Raw genomic sequence first — 18,076 nt, 5'->3', positions numbered from 1 at the left:
CCCCAGCCCCTGAGGAAGCCTGACATCTCAGCCACCACAGACTTCCCAGGTTCACAATCTCCCTGAGAGACCCATTCCAGCTTGAAAGGAGATACAACCACCAAGCTAATGAGACCTGAGCCTAAGACAGGATTTGGAAAAGCCCACCAGGTTTTGTACCACAGACTTTCAAATGGTTATCGTGCCTAATCTGGACCTAAACCACTTAGAAAACCACCAGAAACTGGGTGAGAACTCCCTCTGGGCAGGCCAGGCTCCTAAGGTCTGGATGTCACCCATCAAATGTTAAAAGGGGGATATAATTATTCAGGACTCTCTTGGTAATTGGGCAGAAATTGTTTGAGCAGTTGGCAGAAACAGGCAACTGATGAGAGAATTCACCCCATTTGGGACCCAGGTTGTTTTCTGCAGGTATCCTCTCCTCTTCTACTTATTGTGGATAGATATAAAATATCTATGCACCCAGCTTCAGTGTGTTGGATAAATGTGGACTATGGATCACTGCTGGCAAGTTTGGAATGCAACCAACTGATTTTTGATCAATGATCAAAAATAAAACCTCTTTGTTTTGTCTGCAAGTGTTCTGTCAGACTTGTGTGCTTTTATTTCCCCTAGTAAAGAAATGCAGAAGTTCTTATAAAAAAAGAAGAAACCTTTACTGAATGAAATTTGGCCAGGGTAATTATTATCTAGCCAGGCCTGCTGAGCAAACAGCAGGTGAGATAAACTTAATCTCAATAGCAAAGTTCAGAATACTTGTACATCTCCCCACCAGAATACAGGATCTTTTAAAACATGACATCATTTTAGCTTTCCAGGGCCAAGAAAATGCACCTGATTTACATTAACACAAGGCCAAGTCAACCGACCATTTGATTAAGACTAAATCCATACCCTAAAACCTGGACCTGGTTTGTAGAAAGAGGAAAAGGCATGGATCATTTTCAAAAATTATTGAGGAAGCCATGTCTTGTGGGAAGCCAGCGGGTACTTTTGTGTTTAAGTTGCTTTGAAAATAAAGCATAGGATCTTAGAAGCTTTTCAGAAAAAAAGGACCAAGTGTCTCATTTCTGCTTTTCGCACCTGAATCGAAGATATGGACATGCAAATCTTCTCAGCTCTCTCCTAGCCATGGAGGTATCTGAATGCTCTGTGTCCCAAGGTGATGAATCAGAGAAATGCCGCTTTGGGAGGGACCTCTGAAGGTCTCTGGTTCACCCTCCTGCTCAAAGCAAGACCACCACCAACACCAGATCAGCTCAGCCGTGGCTTTGGCGAAACCTCAAAAACCACCTCCTCTGCCTCTCTGGGTACCCATCCTGGGGCTGCACCACCCACCTCTTGAAGAAGAGGTGCTCAACCCAAACCTCCCAAAGTGCAATTTGTGGCCAGTGCCTCATGTTGTAACATCTGCCGTAATCAAAAAGAGTTTGGCCCTGTCATCTCTGTAGCTGCCCGTGGAGCAGTTGCAGGCTGTTATCACCTTCCCTCAACCCTTCCCTGGGATTCCCAGTTCCAGCTCTCACTTTTACTCAGTGTCTGCAGGGCACTGGGAAACCACCCTCCTACGTGCACTTCTTCTTGACGATTTGGACGTTATGGTGGGGAACAGGATTTTGAGTCTCAGGGCTCCTGCAGCAAAAATCCTTCTCTGCCTCCTCCAGTTTGAACTAGAGCTCTTATTTAAGCTCTGAACTATGAAAGGGACTTTACAGCTGGAGCGCTGTGTGGTGAGAGGCACTTCATTCTAGCCCAGGACTGGGTACCTGGCAGCGCTGTGGAGGTCTGGGAATGTCTTCATGCACCTCTCCTCTATCTCTCTTGCTCTCCTTATCTATCCCACCAATGACTCCCCAGACTTTGTGAAGCCTTTGGTTTCACCTCAGTGCTTTGGGAATCTGGGACTGGGCTCTACCCTGAAATTTTCTTAGCACAAATGTGAAAGGCTACAAGCCAGGGCTTTTGCTGATTCAGTCGTGTATTTCTCTAATGCAGGTCCAGTTGGACACCCCAAACCCCTAGCCATTTTTTGAAGAGCTTGGACACAAACTTGCCAATCACAGATCCCCAGGTGGGCTTCCCTCTTTCTCAACCCATATTATTGCTTGGGTGATCCCTATTTCTGCTCTGCTTGTACCTGGGAACTTGGTCTGCTGCCCAGTTTTCACATCTTTGGTCTGATTATCTTTAACCTTGAGGAACAAAGGTTTCTTCAGCAGGCCACATGACTGCATTGCTTCAAAAGGTTGGATGGGATGGGAAAAGATGCTGCTGCCACCATCAACTCTCTGTCCCTCTTGGTTTCCACCAAGTTTTCATCGTGCTGCATTACTAAGACAGCACTGAGATGAAATACGGCACCTTTCCCACATTTTTCTCTTTTCAAAACAGCTGTGGCAGTCTCCTGGGTGCTGTCTGCCTCCAAGCTGTAACTTCCAAGCCGTAGACATGCAAGCACCAGTTCATATTGGTTTAGATTAGATATGCCATTATCAGAGCCTCGATAAGACTGCCGAAAGCGGCAGCTTGTACAGAGCGCTGCTGCTTGATAAAGCTTTTCATTAATGCCAAAATTCAGCAAAGGCCAGCCCTCAGCCCTTGTCATCTTTTTGACAAAGGTCCCAAAGGGAGCAAAGGCTCAATATTGCTTCTTCAAGGGCAAGGCAGCAGTTTAACTGATAGCACGAGACCTATCGCTGCCTGAGCTTTGCTTGCCTATGATCACCTGAGGAGCAGAGCTTACAGAAGAGCTGGCCTTTGCCGTCGGGGTCTTGCTTTACAGCAGAAATAAAGCTGCTGGCTCTGCCACTTGCCTCCCACCCTCTTGCCTCAGACATCTGCGGTGTAGTGCTGTTGCCTCTCTCTGGGCACGTGGACCCCGGCTCAGCCCCTCAGAGGGCATGTGTTGTCCTTGCAGCTTGGCCTTTGGTGGGATGAAGGTGTCCTCCATCCCACCGCCCAGCTTATGGAGTCAGGGGACAAGGACTGAAGATGGTGCTTGTTGCTTATGGAGCTAGTTTGTGCCAGGGCAGGGAAAGAAAATGTTGGGAAAGAAATGGAGCCATTAGCAGTTAATGTTCTTGAGTAAGGAAGGTCTGGAAGAGTTCCCCAAAGCAAAGCCAATGAACATTTAACCAACGCAAATGTATTTCACCTCACCCCACCCCACGTCTGCAGTGCGGATGTCTCCATCTGATCCAGGTGCATGAAGAGCCCCTGAGACACAGTGGGGATAAATAAACCTTGGTCTGACCAAGTGGAGACTTGCATGTTGGGATGCAAAGAGCAGCAGCCTCCAAGACCCTACAGACGGTCAGACGAGCTCCAATCCTGGAGGGACACCTGGCTGTCGCTGTGGGCCTGTGCTCACTTCTCCAGCTGGCCTGTGCTCTCCTCTATCCTGATTTATCAAGCACAGCCACTTACTTAATGACTGCTCACAGTGGGTTGCAGCTAATTAGTCAAGCAGAGCTTCTTAGGCCCATATAGACATGAGGAGGAGCCTGTGCATCTGCGTGCCCTACTGTTTGCACGTGAGTCCTGATATGCAACCCATCTCACCACACACATGCACTATATGAATGACCCGTTCCCTGAAATGGCTTTTCATAAATGTCGTATCACTGTCAAAGCAATTGACTTGGTGTCCCACACCCATGATATCTAGTGGAGCCTCACGCTCCGGGGTGATCATCACCCTGGTATCTTCACCGCTCCAGAGTGAATGTGCAGATGTGCTGTGCCAAAGACCACTGTTCATGTCTCTCTCTGAGCCAAATATATAACCACAGTTTCTGTTTAAAATAAAGGAAAGTCCAAACAAAAGACCCCAAGACTTTCCCTAGCAGATGGTGCTTCTTGGCTGGGGAAAGCAATGACACAAGAGCTATGCACCAACCAGAGGCTTGGTGCTGAGGCAGGACACTGCTGCAAGGAGGGCAGAGAGGTTGCATGGGGTCTGAGAGCACCTGAGTTTTCACCAGGTTCACCATGGAGCACCAGGGAGATGCTCTATGGGAAATGACCGTGGTGCCAGCAAGGCCAGAGCTGTGGACAAAGCCCAGGATTGCCAACGTGCATGTCCCGCTTGGTGCTGCTGCCGTGTTTGCTATAGTTAAAGCACCTCCCTGAGCACAGGTATCCCCATTTTGCACATAAGGGAGCACACAGAAACTGACTTTCCTAAAGTCACCTGGAGAAGCTGATAAAGCAAACATGCTGTAACTGCTCAGCCTCCACAGCGTCTTCCTTGTCGAGTCCGTAGCGGGTGGTCCCAGAGCCCATATCCTATGGGACTGCAGATTTTGAGATAAAATTTGGCCCTGGGGTTTAATGTAAACTTTGACATATTAGGACCAGATTGCACAGTGCTCTCCAGGTAATAGCATCTTCAATGTCCCACCGCGGGAGCCAGCATTGCACAATCCCGTCCTCGCACTTCCTTTCTGCTCTGCCTTTACAAGTGGCTCCTGCACTTTGGTCTACAAGACCCAAACCACAACACAGATGTCCTTGAGCTTGTTGTGAAACACCTCGCAGTGAGGAAAGAGCATCGCACCCAGCCGTGGGGAAAGAGCCAATGCCCTGGCAGCTCCTTGCCCTGCAAAATCACCAGAGGTGGAGGTGGAAAAGTGTATGTGTGCACATTTGTAGGTGAGAAGATGTGTCCCACGTGGAAGTCCTACCTCACGTCACCTGAGATACTGGCAACTTATATCAGATTTAGAAAGAGGGGAAAAGAGCTACATTTCCTGTAACACAGGGGCAGGTTCTTGCACTTTAATTCATTTATAGTTGTACATTTCTGCCTTGTATCTCGATGACATGAGGTTCAAACAAATGATTCCGGGTGCACGTTTGCCTGTGCAGCTGCAGACACTCTCCGCAAACTTTCCTACGGATCTCCAAACCTCACCAACGTGTGGGTCTGCCTCTGAGAAAGGCAGAACTGAAATAGTTTGATTTCTGGCCAAAACCCTACAGTTTTTACCAGGAATTTCCCCGTTTTCTCTGCCAACGTTCATACTTCTGTGCATGAGAGGGCAGGGGACACAGAACTTCCTCAACAACCCCCAGCAACAAGCTTATATATTTTTTCTCAGGCAACATAACACGCTTCCCACTGGGACATACTCCGTATGGGGTAGTAAATGGCATTGCAAAACCCCAAACGTCCTTATCACTTGCTTACTGGACCTGCCTGGCGCTGCTTGGGTCACTTACAGCTCTGAAAGCTTTTTGTTTGTATATGGTTTTCAGACACCAGAGAGCTTGCAGACAGGACTGGGAGATATGGGGAGATTTTTGTGCTGCTCAGGCTTATGTGACGCTGTTTTATTAAATTTGGCGTGCTCTGGGCCTGGTTGCGAGTTGGGGTCTTTCCATGTGCCCCTTTCTGAGTCTGTCCCTGGGGGTAGGCTCCAGAGACCCCCAGGGGAGGAGAGACCCTGCTGGAAGGAGGGCGATAAAACCCCAGGACGGATCTCAGGGAGAAGATGGGGCGAACATGGAGAACCCCCTTCCCACCTCGACGAGCTCTTGCGTCGGCTCAGGCCACCCAGCTTCACAGCCTGACCTCCCACCGCAGGACATCGCCCGTGCCTCCTCTTCCTCGCCTCCAAAATGGAACTCTTTGGAGAAATGTTTCCCGGCTCTTCCTTGAAATCCCAGTGGGATGGCTGGGTTTCCGTGGCCCGAAAGGTGGAGGGACCAGTGAGAAGGTGGGAAAGGCTGGATGAGAGCAGAGCAAGGCATCCCCGAGGCTGCAGCCTTCGTGCGTCTCCTCCGTGGGCGCAAGGCACTGCCGCCATCTAGTGACACGGGGACTCGCGGGGGTCCCCCGCTCCTGCGCCCGGGGATGCTCGGCTGGGGTGGGGGGACATGGAAAGGGGACCCAAACCCAACCCCTTGCTTGTGCTTGGGACATATAGAGGGGCCCGTTATAGGAGAGGATAGAAAGCTGCTCAGCAAAGACGAAGCTGAGAGCGTTGCGGTGCTTTCCTTCGGGTGCTGCAACGCTCTGGGGTGAGACCTGAAATTTTTTGTGTGTGTGGGGGGGGTTGTGCAGGGAAAAATTGGCTTCTCGCTGGTGTATGTGCCCTTCTGCTTCCTCAGGCCTCGCCACGCTTTGGGATGCCTTTGGTGGGTGGGGAGGCTGAGGAAATTCTGTGTGGAGGGATGAAAACTGACGCAGTACAAAAAAAAAGCTGGAAAAGTCCGACAGCAGCCTTAGCTGGGGTTTGCAATTGCAGCTCGTTTCTGACATGTGAGTCCAAAGTGCATGAACTGCTCAGGAACAGACAAGGTCCAAAGTGGAAGTGCAAATCCTGGCAGGAATATAGAGGTACTGAGTAAGACCAGGTTAATTAAAGGCTATTACATTTTCCAGCTCTTGATCTGTTGCTGCAGTGGATGAGCCCTGACGGGCTGGCATGCAGCAGCACGGGCAATCTCTTCCCCTCCTTTCTTTTAAAATTCAAAATAATATTAAAGAAATGGCACTCTAAACTGGAATGCATGGAAATTGCAGGGCCGAGCATGGGAAAAGCCCTCCCGATAAATGGCACTGTCCTCCTGGTGCGTGACCCAGGTGCTTGCCCTGTGTTCTGTGCTCACCTGTGGCTGCCACATAAGCTGTCCCTGCCATCACAGCATTAAACGATGACCTCATTAGCAAGGGCTATCACTGCTGATAGGCCGAGGGCGTAGATAAAGCTGGCAACAGCCCTGCTGCTATTTCTGTCTGCAAATGCAGCGTAGCAAGTATCCTGGTATAACCCATTTTTTTTGCAGAGTTCCTGCATGCACCCCAGAGGGATGTAATGCTTAAAGGGATCATCAATCTCATTGTAAGCTCTTCACCTGAAAAAAAAATAATTAGATGAATCAGTGAAGTCATCTCACACAGCTAAGGCACCCATTAAAAGAATCAGACACATGGTAAGTAAATGCCCAGAGGCATAAAGTCCAATGGTGGTGGGAGTAGGTGAGGTCCCATTGGGGTGTGCTGGGGGACCCTGGTGGAGATGATCAGCTGCACATTGGTGATATTAAGTTATTACATTGGTAATAAAAACTACCAGCTTGTGCAGCTTTTCCTGGGGATTTGAGCCTGTCCTCGTTCTAGCCTAAATTTGAGCTGGGCTCAAAGTGTGCTCTGCCTCTGCGTGGGCAGAGACTGCTGCAAGGAAGGAAAATCCTGAATTCACCTTGGCACACCGTTGTGGGAGAGGTTAGAGTAGAGGAGGCAAATTGTGTACCCTGCAGCTTTTAGTATTTTCTTTCTTTCTAGTATGCCACTGTTTTGTCCAGAGATGCTACTTGAAGTTTTTTGTGTCAGCTACCACTGGAGCATGATGGGGAGCTAAGGCTCTGTTTTAGGGACATCGGCCACTCGCCTCAGCTGGCCAGGTGACCCTGGAGGCTTTGTGTGACTCCGGGGATGGCCCTGGCGAGGTTTCGCCATCGATTTAAACCTGAGGCATCCCTGAAGAACAAGGTCCAACCCTGCTGTGTTGTTTTTCCAGCACCTTGTGAAAGGACCTGGATGCACATCTGGGATGGAGACAGATACCCGTTAGAGGGTCAGCACCCCACTACATGCCAATGTGCCGTGAGGACCCGGGGGCTGCGGGTACGGGGAGGACCCTGGGGCCACAGCAGGTTTCGGTGGCTCAGGCTTCATCTTTGCAATGTAATGAGGAACATTGAACACGGAGGTCTCCCTATGGTGGGGAGATGCAGGCTGGTTGGGTGATAAAATTTTTATAATTATAGATAAGTAGCTCCCTTTTTAGCTGATTTCCTAGAGGTCGTCAGAAAATGGAGACTATTAAGAGTGCTCTGGCCCACTGGGTAAGCTCAGATCTATTATTAAAAAGCTGCTGTTTGCTTCCTGCTCTGCTACAGCTGCCCTGTTCGACCTTGAGCAACACAATCACGGGCAACTTTGCCCAGAGCCTGAAATTCAGCTTCTGCTTCCCACTGAGGAGCTTGCAGAAACGGTCCTTTCTGGATGCTGGGTGTAGAAAAGACCATTTCCACATCAGTGCTCAGGGCAAGAACTGGACCGGAGACTTTTCTCATGGCTCCAGTTACTCACCAGAGTTAGAAAGGCAAAGCGTGTTGGGTCGGACTCTGATGCTTTGGCAGGCTATGTGTCCCTTATTTGCGGACACGGGCTTCCTGACTCACGGCTGGCTGTTATCAGCAATTCTTTGTACCTCTGCACCTTGCCTTCCCGGGCTGAAGTCCCTGCACGCGGTCCAGCAGCACCCGCTGCGCTGCACCCCGGGTCCACGCAGCCACCGGTCCTGTGCTGACCTTGCCCTTCAAAAACCACTTATTATTTATTAAACTAAAAAGGAAGAAAAGGGATGCACAGCCCTTCCCTGCAAAGGAGAACTGAGGTTTTTTGCGCAGCCTCGTGCATGTCCCCTCTCCCTCCCGTGCCTCAGTTTCCCCATCGGTGGGACGGGGCTGTTATGACATCCCAGCCTCGCAGGTTGAACACTTGGCTTTGCACAGCTGACTTACAGACTGATTTTAGTTGGAAGGGACCTCTGGAGGTTTCTGACCCAAACCCTGCTTTAAGCAGGTTCAATCTCAAATTTAAACCCAACCACACAGTTAAATCAGGTGGCTCGGTGCTTCCCCAGTTGAATTTTGAGTTTCTCTGGGGTAATACCGGAGACAAGAAGCTCTCTACGCCCCATCCTTGATCACCCTCACGGTTAAAATCTGTCTCCTAATATTTAAACAGATTTCTCCCCAGCTGCAGCTCATGCCTGCTGCCCCTTGCCCCGATGCCCGGCACCACCAGGAGCAGCTCGGCTCCATCTTTCCCGCATATTCCTATTCCCAGGCTCGGTGCAGGGCGGCCGCCTCCTCCTCCGGCTGCTCCGCAGCGAGGGGAAACGTTGGCGGGTTGCAACGGGGAGAATTTTTCCGTGAGCGCAAGTGCGAAAAGGGTGGCCAGGTTGCGAGTGGAGTTGGTGGCAGGGAGTTGCTTGGCCGCTTTCCTGCCCCTGCGTGGGGTCGGGAGGCCCGTGGCCGTGCCGAGGGGCTGCACCGTTGGCCGGAGTGCCCGAGGTGGGAACGGCTGGGGGGGTTCATGGGATCGGGGTGAGAGGGGGGCTCTCCCTCCGTGGGATTTGCATGAATCTGGTGGATTTAGCTCAGCCTTTCCTACACTGAGTTAAATCCTGTCCTTAGTTTAACACCTTTGAACAAAATCAGCCTGCTCTAAAACCATATTTCTTTATTTTTGTTTTTTTTTTTTGTTTTTTTTTTTTTTAAATTTTTAAACTCCAGCTTTTGCAAATAGCCTGCAGGGGACATGACGTACTTGCGCAGTGACTTCTGCGCTGTCGGGGCTTTTGCTCAGGCTGAGAAGCGTCTCCGGGGCAGGGTGGGAAGGGCGCAGGGAAAGTGGGACCTCGGTGCAAATCTCAGGCCAGCGTTCCCACTGCCTGCAAAACGCTGCGTGTCCTCCGCCGGCTCTGTCTGCTCTAGCTCCCCACGGTGTGAGATTTTTTTTCGGGGGAAGAGGCGTTTTCTTCCCTGAGGAGTTCTGTCTGTCCCCATGGGAAGTTTTGGGGGGAGTCAGCTTGGGACGCGGGGCTGTTCCCGCTGGAGGGGGGGATGCTCTGGGGCCTTGGCAGTGACCGCGGTGCCTTCCCCCAGCACCCATGGAGTACGTCAGCACGCGGGGAGGTGCGGGGGCCGTCGACTTCGAGGGAGCCCTCTTCTCCGGCTACGCACCCGACGGGGGCCTCTTCGTGCCCCAGCGCATCCCCTCGCTGGACCGGGACACCCTTCGGAGGTGGAGCCGCCTTCCCTACCGGGAGCTGGTGAAGGAGCTGTGCTCCCTCTTCGTCACGGCTGAGCTGGTCCCGCGGAGCACGCTCAACGGTGAGCCTCAACCGTGCACAGAGCTGCTCGCCGGGGTGCGCACGAGGATTTTTGGGGCGTTCAGATGCATTTGCCTGCCTTTGCCCCATCCTCTTCACAGCCCCCCCCACCAGAGGATGGAGCCTGCTGCACCATTGCCTGCTCCTTTCTCTACCCTATTCTCCTCTGTCACCCCGCTGGTATTTGTTACCTCCTGGAAAAGGTGTCCCCTGTGTGCAAATAGGGATTCTGGTGACTGCGATAGCGATGGCTGATGCCGTGGCCCTGCTTGTTGCTGGGGGACCCTGCTGCTCTGCTGACCTGCCCTCCCACCAGAGCTTTCGGCTGCTCCACGCTCTCGCCGAGATCTGATTTTTAATGTTTTTAACACTTAACAGCTATCGCTTCCACCAGAGGGCAGCTACAACCTCTGTCTCAATGGCGTGTTATGATAAAATTTGGGTTTCCTGTATTTTGTGTTTTAACACCGTTTGCTCTGATTGTGTCGGCTGTCCTCTGGGGTTACTTGCCCTAGAGCTATCGAACACAATAAAGCTGGGCTGGTTTACTCCTAATAACTAAGAATAACTTGTTGGATATCTGTCACATCTCCAGCAACTGAGAGTCTTTGGGTGTGCAGAAAGCTTCCCAGGAGCATGAAGAGCACAGATGCAGGAAACCATGGGTCAGAAAAATACTCCTCTACCCAATCTAACAGCCCCTCTAACCATTTTCCCTCTAGACCTGATTGACAGGGCCTTCAGCAGGTTCAGACACAAGGACGTCGTCCATCTGTCCAGGCTGAAAGATGGGCTGAATGTTTTGGAGCTCTGGCACGGGGTTACTTACGCATTTAAGGATCTGTCCTTGTCCTGCACAGGACAGTTTTTACAGTACTTCTTGGAGAAAAAAAAGCAGCACGTCAGTATTCTGGTGGGTGAGTATGCCTTTTTGTGGGGGGGTAAAATTTCTGGGCAGGTCTTTACCTTGACGGCCATCATCCCATGGCCCTTCCCATTGATGCCCCAGGGTAGTATTGCCTTGTGGGTGGCTGGTGAGTGATCTCCGGGCAATGCTGGGGCCACAAAAACATCTCATGGAGCATTTCTGCATCTTTTTCTTAAATTGCAGAGATGCACGTTTGACTGACGCATCAATTTTTTGCTTTTTTGGGTTCTCCCTCACTTTGAAACAGGGACTTCTGGGGACACGGGGAGCTCGGCCATCGAAAGTGTGAGAGGGCAGAAGAACGTGGACATCTTTGTTGTGCTGCCCAAGGGGTTCTGCACCCAGATACAGGAACTTCAGATGACCACTGTCATTGAAGACAACGTCCACGTCTTTGCTGGTTGGCACTGCTGTTGGATTGTCCAGTTTATGGCCTTGCTGTGTCGAAACCATGACCCTAAAAGTCTCAGGGGCCTGCTGCTTTAGCAGCTGCAGCCAGCTGGGTCATGTCTGGGCATGGTGACCATGATGGCAATCTGGCTCACAGGAGCCTGTAGCAGACATCCCCAATTTGATGACCAAGTGGGTCAAGGCTTCCTTTTCTCCTGGCCACAGATCAAAGCTGCCTCCATGCAGGCGGTTGGTGTTTAGCTGCACTGAATTCAGCACCGTTTCTTGGCACTAAAAGGATCAAGAGTCACCCCTTCCCTCTGTCCCCTCACCTTCACGGGTGGTCCATCCCCTACCGCTGTGCCGTCCCCACGGTTCGGAATCACCACTGGATGCTTGAGCTGTCCCCATGGACTCCTCTGCTCAGCCGGGTCTCACCTTGGCATCTCAGAGGGGATGCAGGCATTTGCCTTCCTGGCAAATATATACTTGGTATAAGCAAGAACCCAGAGTGTAGTGTCTGCAGAAACCACCCGGCATCCACGCGGTGCTACTCAACCCCCGGCTCATACAGCCCCTGAGGCAGATGGGCAGCTCAGGACGGCCCTGGCCGCAGAAAACCCCAGGGCTTGAGACTGGCCCTATTTCTGAGCAGAAATACCTTGTGCCTGATGCGCTGATGTTGGCAGATCTAATCTTTCCATTCTCCTTTTGACAGCTCATGGGAACAGCGATGAAATCGATGAGCCCATCAAGGAACTGTTCACTGATGTTGATTTTGCCAGAAAATACAATCTGATGAGCTTGAATTCGGTCAATTGGTCTAGGATTATGGTGCAGATTGCTCACCACTTCTATGCTTACTTTCAGTGCGCCCCATCCCTGGATACCACCCCACTGCCAATGGTGGAAATTGTTGTGCCAACAGGAGGAGGAGGAAATATCACAGGTGAAGGGAAAAAAGATAGGTCAGATAAGGAAGAGAGAGAGTGCTGTGAGCTATGGACTAAAAGCACTTTACAGATACTGGGTATTGCTATTTATTAAAACACCCACTCTCTGGTAGGATTTCTTCAGAACCACTTATATTTTATTACTCATGTATGGCTATTACTCATTCGGGTGTCACTGATGATTTGCAAGGTGCAGAAAATCCCAAACCACCCTTTGATGATGACTGTAGCTATCTTCAGGATGAGCACATTAGAAGAGGACAGAATGTGTTTGATCCAGAAAAGAGGGAAAATACTGTGGCTCTGGTTTCCTAAGTGAGACATTAACAGAGGTGTGGAGTCCTGCCTGGTCCTACTCTGGTTTGCATGGTAGCGCGCAGTCAAGAGAACCACTCTTAATTGCATAATCTGGCCTTCTAAATGTGAGTCCTTGATTGCCTCAATCCCAAAATAGGCATACAACTGTCTTATGAAAGCAATAAAGGATTCAATGTACTCAATTGCATTCACTGCCCTTCCAGGCTGCCCATCTGAGGCAGCATAAATAAGCTGCAAGAGCCCAAAAGTTTCATTTCTCTTCCTTGAACAGCAGCTGTCTGACCTCTTGGTCCCCTTCCCATCCATCTTTAAATGTGGAGATGCCCAAGGGTCAGTGTTCGATGGCAGGTGGGAGCATTGCATCCCTGGATTTTATAATCTGGTGCTCTATCAAAATGTTAAAGATGGGTATCTCAGAGTCCGTTAGGGAATGTCGCTTGTGTCTGCTTCTGGACTGTATGCTCAATCAATTTGTACAATGACTTCTTTGCTAAATCTCCTTTGAATGTTTCTTCATCAAGCATGCATGTATTTTTTCACTTTTTTTCTAGCTGGCTGTATTGCCCAGAAAATGGGTCTCCCGATTCAACTTGTTGCCGTGGTTAACAGCAATGACATCATTCATAGGACTGTTCAACATGGAGATTTCTCACTGTCAGAGAGCGTGAAGGCTACATTAGCATCAGCCATGGATATTCAGGTATGTAATGAATTGGCCAAAATGGGAAAATACCAAATATATATTTTTATAATTTTTTTCCTTGTACTCTGTTCTACCTGGTTTATGAAAGCATAATTCTGCCACTGGCAGTGCCTCTCAGTGATGCATTAAGAGGTGTGACTCATATTGAGCATTTATGCTGCAGACTGCTGAGCTGAGATAGATCAAACACCTTCCTCCTCGCTTTTCAGGGCTTGACTTTGTAATCTTCATTGTTAAATGCTGGGTGTCTGGGGTTTCGTTATGTGCGAGGTTAGCAAGAGGGACGTTTTCTCAAAATGTGACACACACTTAGAAAATTATAAATCCCATCATGTCTCAGGCGTTTTGTTGATGCTTCTGAAAAGCTCCACCAAAAGCAAGAGAAGAGACCAGGAAGAAGGTAGGGAAGTCCAGAAGAAATGCCTCATCTATGGCCATCTGCAGCTTGCTCAGAGCAAAACAAGTCTCGGCAGGCAGGCAAAGGCCTCAGAAATGAAAAGTCATGAAGGTGCAGAAACCAAACACCTGGAAGCAAATACCTCCCATTTCATACCTACCCTGTGATCCACAGGGAATGGATCTGCTTCCAAACAAGTGACCAAAGTGTGAAACACTTGGTGTTGGATCACTGTGGCCCTAAGCTACCTGGATTTTCCAAAAGCTGTTCAAACACATTAGGAGGACCTGGGAGCCTGGAGGAACTGCCATGCTTTGCAGTCACGAAGTCATTATGCCACCGTCACCAGGCTGCTGTGGTCTGCAGCTTGACTTTCCTTCCGAGGCATGAATTTTTTGGGCTCCTCAGAGCTCAAAGGGTAGCTGGGCTCTGCTTTTGTCCTGTGTCCCTTCAGTAGCACTGGTCCACTGAGGCACCTAAGCGTGTGCCAGACTTGGGGATCATGAATGAAGGGAGCCAGGCAAGGTGATGCCCAGAGATTCCCGAGGAGCTGGACGAGTGTATCCCTCTGCACATCCCTCTCCATGGCTGCATGGGACATCGTTGTTCAGCTCACATCTGAAGCATCCATGCAAATATTTCCATAGCTCAACAGATCAATCACGCTGGAGGGGAATTTAGGAGGTCTGTAGTTGTGACCTGCTCAAAGCAAGGTCAGCCCTGAGGTCAGACCGGGTTGCTCAGGGCTTTGTCCAGTCAGGGGTTGGAAAATTTCAAGGATGGAGATTGCACAACCTCTTTAGGTTGCCTCTTCTGCAGACTAAGCTAAAGCAGAGAAAACTTTCCAGTTAAACACTAACGGAAGAGTTGAAGGTGAAGCAGAAATTCTAGTGTGGATGAGCCTTGTAAGGAGCAATCCCAGGAGAATCACAGCAGATTCTGTGTCTTTGCAGTACCTAAAGCCAAACAGGGGCTGTTCTCTGGAAGCACCGTGCAGCTCATGTCCACACGCCACAGCTTTCCTTGGGAACAGTCCCCAGCATGACCTGTCCTCCAAACTGGCCCCCAGCGTTCTCCTGGACAACTCTAGTGGCATAGGACAAAATCAGACCAGAGAGATGGCTAATAACTTAAATGGCAAGGCCAGTGCTTGCACCAGTGTCCTGGCCCAGTTTGACTTACTGGTGCCAATGTAGTGACCTGTAGTGGAAACCATAAGGCTGGTACAAATGGAGGGTGAAGGGGAAGGCCTGGATGTGGGAGCAGCAGAAGGAAGGGCAGGAGAAGGGGTGTCAGGAGGACGGTGCTGGAGGCATCTCCAGTAGCAGGTCATCGACGTCCAGGCAGGCTGACACATAGTTTCTCAGGACAGTCAGGTTTGGAAGCAGAGGACAGCCTAAAACAGGGGACAGCCTAAAGCGAAGGGCAGACTACACCCAGACTAGACTGAAGATTACAGGCTGGAGGCTCTGGGAGATGGTGGTGGGAAGATGAAGAACAGGACTCAGGCCATAAACCACCCAGATTAGGACACGAAAGGCTGAGTAAGTCCTGATGACTCACCAAGGTAGGACAGGATGGAGAGACAAAAGGTCACAGGCACTGTCAGCTCCTAAAAGATATAAAGAGCTCATCCAAGACCAGGACTTGAACCCAGGAGATGTGGTGAGGACTTGGTAGCCCGTGCCCCTTGTCCTGTCCGTCCCTACAAAGTATCTTGGCCAAACCACCTGGATGAACATTTTCTGGTGCTTGTGAGCATGCAGGAATGAGACAGTGAGCAGTGAAATTTGTTTGGGACCCTCCTGTACGGTCTTGCACCAAGTTTTGCTGCAGTGTTGCAACGCCGATTGCTACATAGCCATACAGGCCAGTCAGGCCCTATATGTGCCTTATACGTTCATAAAGATTATCAGTCAGCCCTGCAGGGAGCTGGGTGTCTCATTAAGTCACGCGGGAGCTGGGTGACTCACAGCAGCATCTACAACACCGAGTAAACAGCTGGATATTTCTGGTTCTCAAATACATAGTGTGTTATTAGCCTGGGTTCCTCAAGGTGATTGTACAGATGTGGTCACACTGTTGATTTATCAGTCATCCCTTCATTAGGGTTTTTTTTAATTTGATGGTCACTGCCAGACTGCTCTGACAGGTCAGAGGTCTGAAAGACATCGTGTTCCCAAAGGCTTGTCTTGGGATGTAGGTATGAGGGGGGAAGACACAAAGCCCACCCCAGCTTCCACCAAGAAAAACGTGGCACTAGGACCTCAACCCTAATTAGACATCAGAGAATCCACACAGGTGCTCTCCCCCTGAGACAGATGCTCAAATTTCCGCTGCTCACCTATTGCCTTGTTATCCCAGGAACCTTACAACATGGAGAGGATCCTCTGGCTGCTCTTGGGCTCCGACAGCCGCCTGACGAAAATGCTGATGGAGCGATTCAGCGTGTCGAAAAGCCTTAAGCTGCCGGAGGATTTGCACAGAAAGGTCAGTTCCTCACGCATGCAGTGCCGTGTGTATACGTGTGTAAGGAGATTTACTGCTACCACTTGTTTTCAACTCATTTTCAGAATAAAAAAATCGTAGTGGAGAGTTTCCAACCAAAAACTTAAGTGTGAGGCCAGAGGAGTTTTATATCAGTGTGTGCTCATGGAGATGTTAAAACCCCCTTTTTAATTATTTTTTTTTTAAAGAAACCTCTTTCTTCTTTGCAAAACTGATTAAAAACTGCCTACAATTATTTAAGTAGAACATGCAGCCACCCCTTCCTTGGCCACTCCAGTGCCGGCATCGGCTGTGCACTGAGGCTTCGTGCAGCAGGTGCCAGCACAAACCGAGTGTGCCCTTTGGGAGTGTGTCTGCTGGGATCGGTGCTGCAATTCATCGTTGTCCCAAATGGGAGCACAAACACAAAGCTGAGAGAAGTACAAGAGAAAAACAAACATAGGAGTTGTGAGGCTCTTTGGGCCAGATGCAAAGTCCTGCCTCTTCCCATCCAACGCGTGTCGTCCCCCACTGAGCATCCTTTGCCCAGCACCCGCTCCTGCTTGCGCAGCAGCAAAATAAATACTAAAAAATTGCATTATTAAAAGAAAGAAGAGCTATTACACTGGGGTGGGTTTTACAAGCTCTCAGAAACTCCCTTGGAGCCTGCAAATAGCAGTGCAGAGCTGAGGGGCTGAATCTCAGCTCCTTTCCTCCCACGGTCCCAGCACCTGGGGATGGAAACCCCTTGCTCGCACCCCGGACCTGCGCCCTTTCCAGCAGTGCCTCATCTCCCGGCTGCAGCAGCAACCCCTTTCCCTTCAGTCCCTAAGGAACCCCATCCTCCAGCATCCCTATTTCCAACTGCTTTTTCCGACTGCCCGTGGCACAAGCCCGGCTGGATAACCCATGGGGTGGTGATGCCCTGTGCAAACCAACCCGTTTCCCCTGGGGCCGCAGCTGTCTGAGACCCTACGCTCATGCTCAGCCTCCGACGAGGACATCGTGCGAGCCGTGCAGCGCTGCTGGGAGGAAAACCGCTACCTGCTGTGTCCCCACTCTGCCGTGGCTGCTCACTACCACTACTCGCAGCCGAATAGGTAAGGAAAGCTGTGGTCGGGAGCGTCGGGGACCAGAGCATCAATTCTCCCTTTGCTCCTGCAGCACCTCCAGCTCAGGGCTCGCTTATATCAAAAGTTTTCTTGCCTTTCTTTCCTTCTCAGCATGCCCCGGTGTTGCTTAGCTCCAGCCTCCGCAGCCAAATTTCAGGACGCCCTGCTCCGAGCTGGCCTGGTTCCCCAGCTCCCCCCTGAAATCACTGCCTTAACGGCGATGGAGACCAGGTCCACCCCCCTGGAGCGGGGACAGGACTGGGCACAGGCACTCCGGGAGCAGATCGAAGCCGTGGCACGGCGGCGGGGGATTGCTGGGCAGGGAGTCACGCAGACCTGAGCTACTGGGGCACAGCTGGCCGATGCTTTTCCATTCCCAGGAGAGCCCAGTGTTACGTTGGGAGAAGAGCCTCTGCTCTCCATGCAATGAGTTATTAGCAAGAACACACTTCGCTGTTGAATTATATAGACGATTTCATAACATTTTCAGTAAAGAGCTCTGCAATTGTATCCCCTTCTTCCTAGTAATTCATAAAAACTGATTGAAACCCTGAATAAACCCGCCTGTTCCATCATTACTAGCTATTACAGAAAGCTCCCTTAGCACTACCCGCAGACACCAGCTTCCTGAGCATTATCCAGCAATTCTGGCCCCGTGCTGGGATGTTCAGCCCAGCGATCCCAGTAGCACCCAAGATGCTCAGTGAAAAACGTATGCACGGCTGGAGCGGATCCGCTTTACCCATCCCTGTAATTTAAGCAGTGCCAGGGATCATTCCCAGGCATCAAAACTTGCTCAGTCATAGTGTTAAATAGCAGATGTTTTCCCTGGACATGTTCATCTTAAGGAGCTACTTTCCAGTGCCGTATCTTGCAG

General features: G+C 50.4%; 1 protein-coding gene across 3 annotated transcripts; it reads left to right on the top strand.

Moving 5' to 3' along the window:
• Positions 1-6,798: 6,798 nt before the first annotated feature.
• THNSL2 (threonine synthase like 2) lies at positions 6,799-17,873 on the top strand. 3 transcript variants are annotated; one of them, XM_030026078.2, is made up of 9 exons: positions 6,799-6,939; positions 9,685-9,912; positions 10,634-10,828; positions 11,087-11,239; positions 11,948-12,178; positions 13,052-13,200; positions 15,965-16,090; positions 17,048-17,187; positions 17,311-17,873. In XM_030026078.2, exons 2-9 carry the CDS (start codon positions 9,690-9,692, stop codon positions 17,537-17,539), a joined length of 1,446 nt encoding a protein of 481 aa, XP_029881938.1. In that variant the 5' UTR covers positions 6,799-6,939; positions 9,685-9,689; the 3' UTR covers positions 17,540-17,873. The 3 variants fall into 3 exon arrangements, with proteins under 3 accessions (XP_029881938.1, XP_029881933.1, XP_029881928.1); XM_030026073.2 differs by lacking the exon at positions 6,799-6,939 and adding an exon at positions 8,952-9,090 and having other exon boundaries at positions 17,311-17,872; XM_030026068.2 differs by lacking the exon at positions 6,799-6,939 and adding an exon at positions 9,126-9,524.
• Positions 17,874-18,076: the final 203 nt, after the last annotated feature.

Source organism: Aquila chrysaetos, chromosome 1, assembly GCF_900496995.4.
Source record: "Aquila chrysaetos chrysaetos chromosome 1, bAquChr1.4, whole genome shotgun sequence".
Taxonomy (NCBI): Eukaryota; Metazoa; Chordata; class Aves; order Accipitriformes; family Accipitridae; genus Aquila; species Aquila chrysaetos.
The sequence above is the reverse complement of the archived record's forward strand: the minus strand, read 5'-3'. Positions and strand labels throughout refer to the sequence as shown.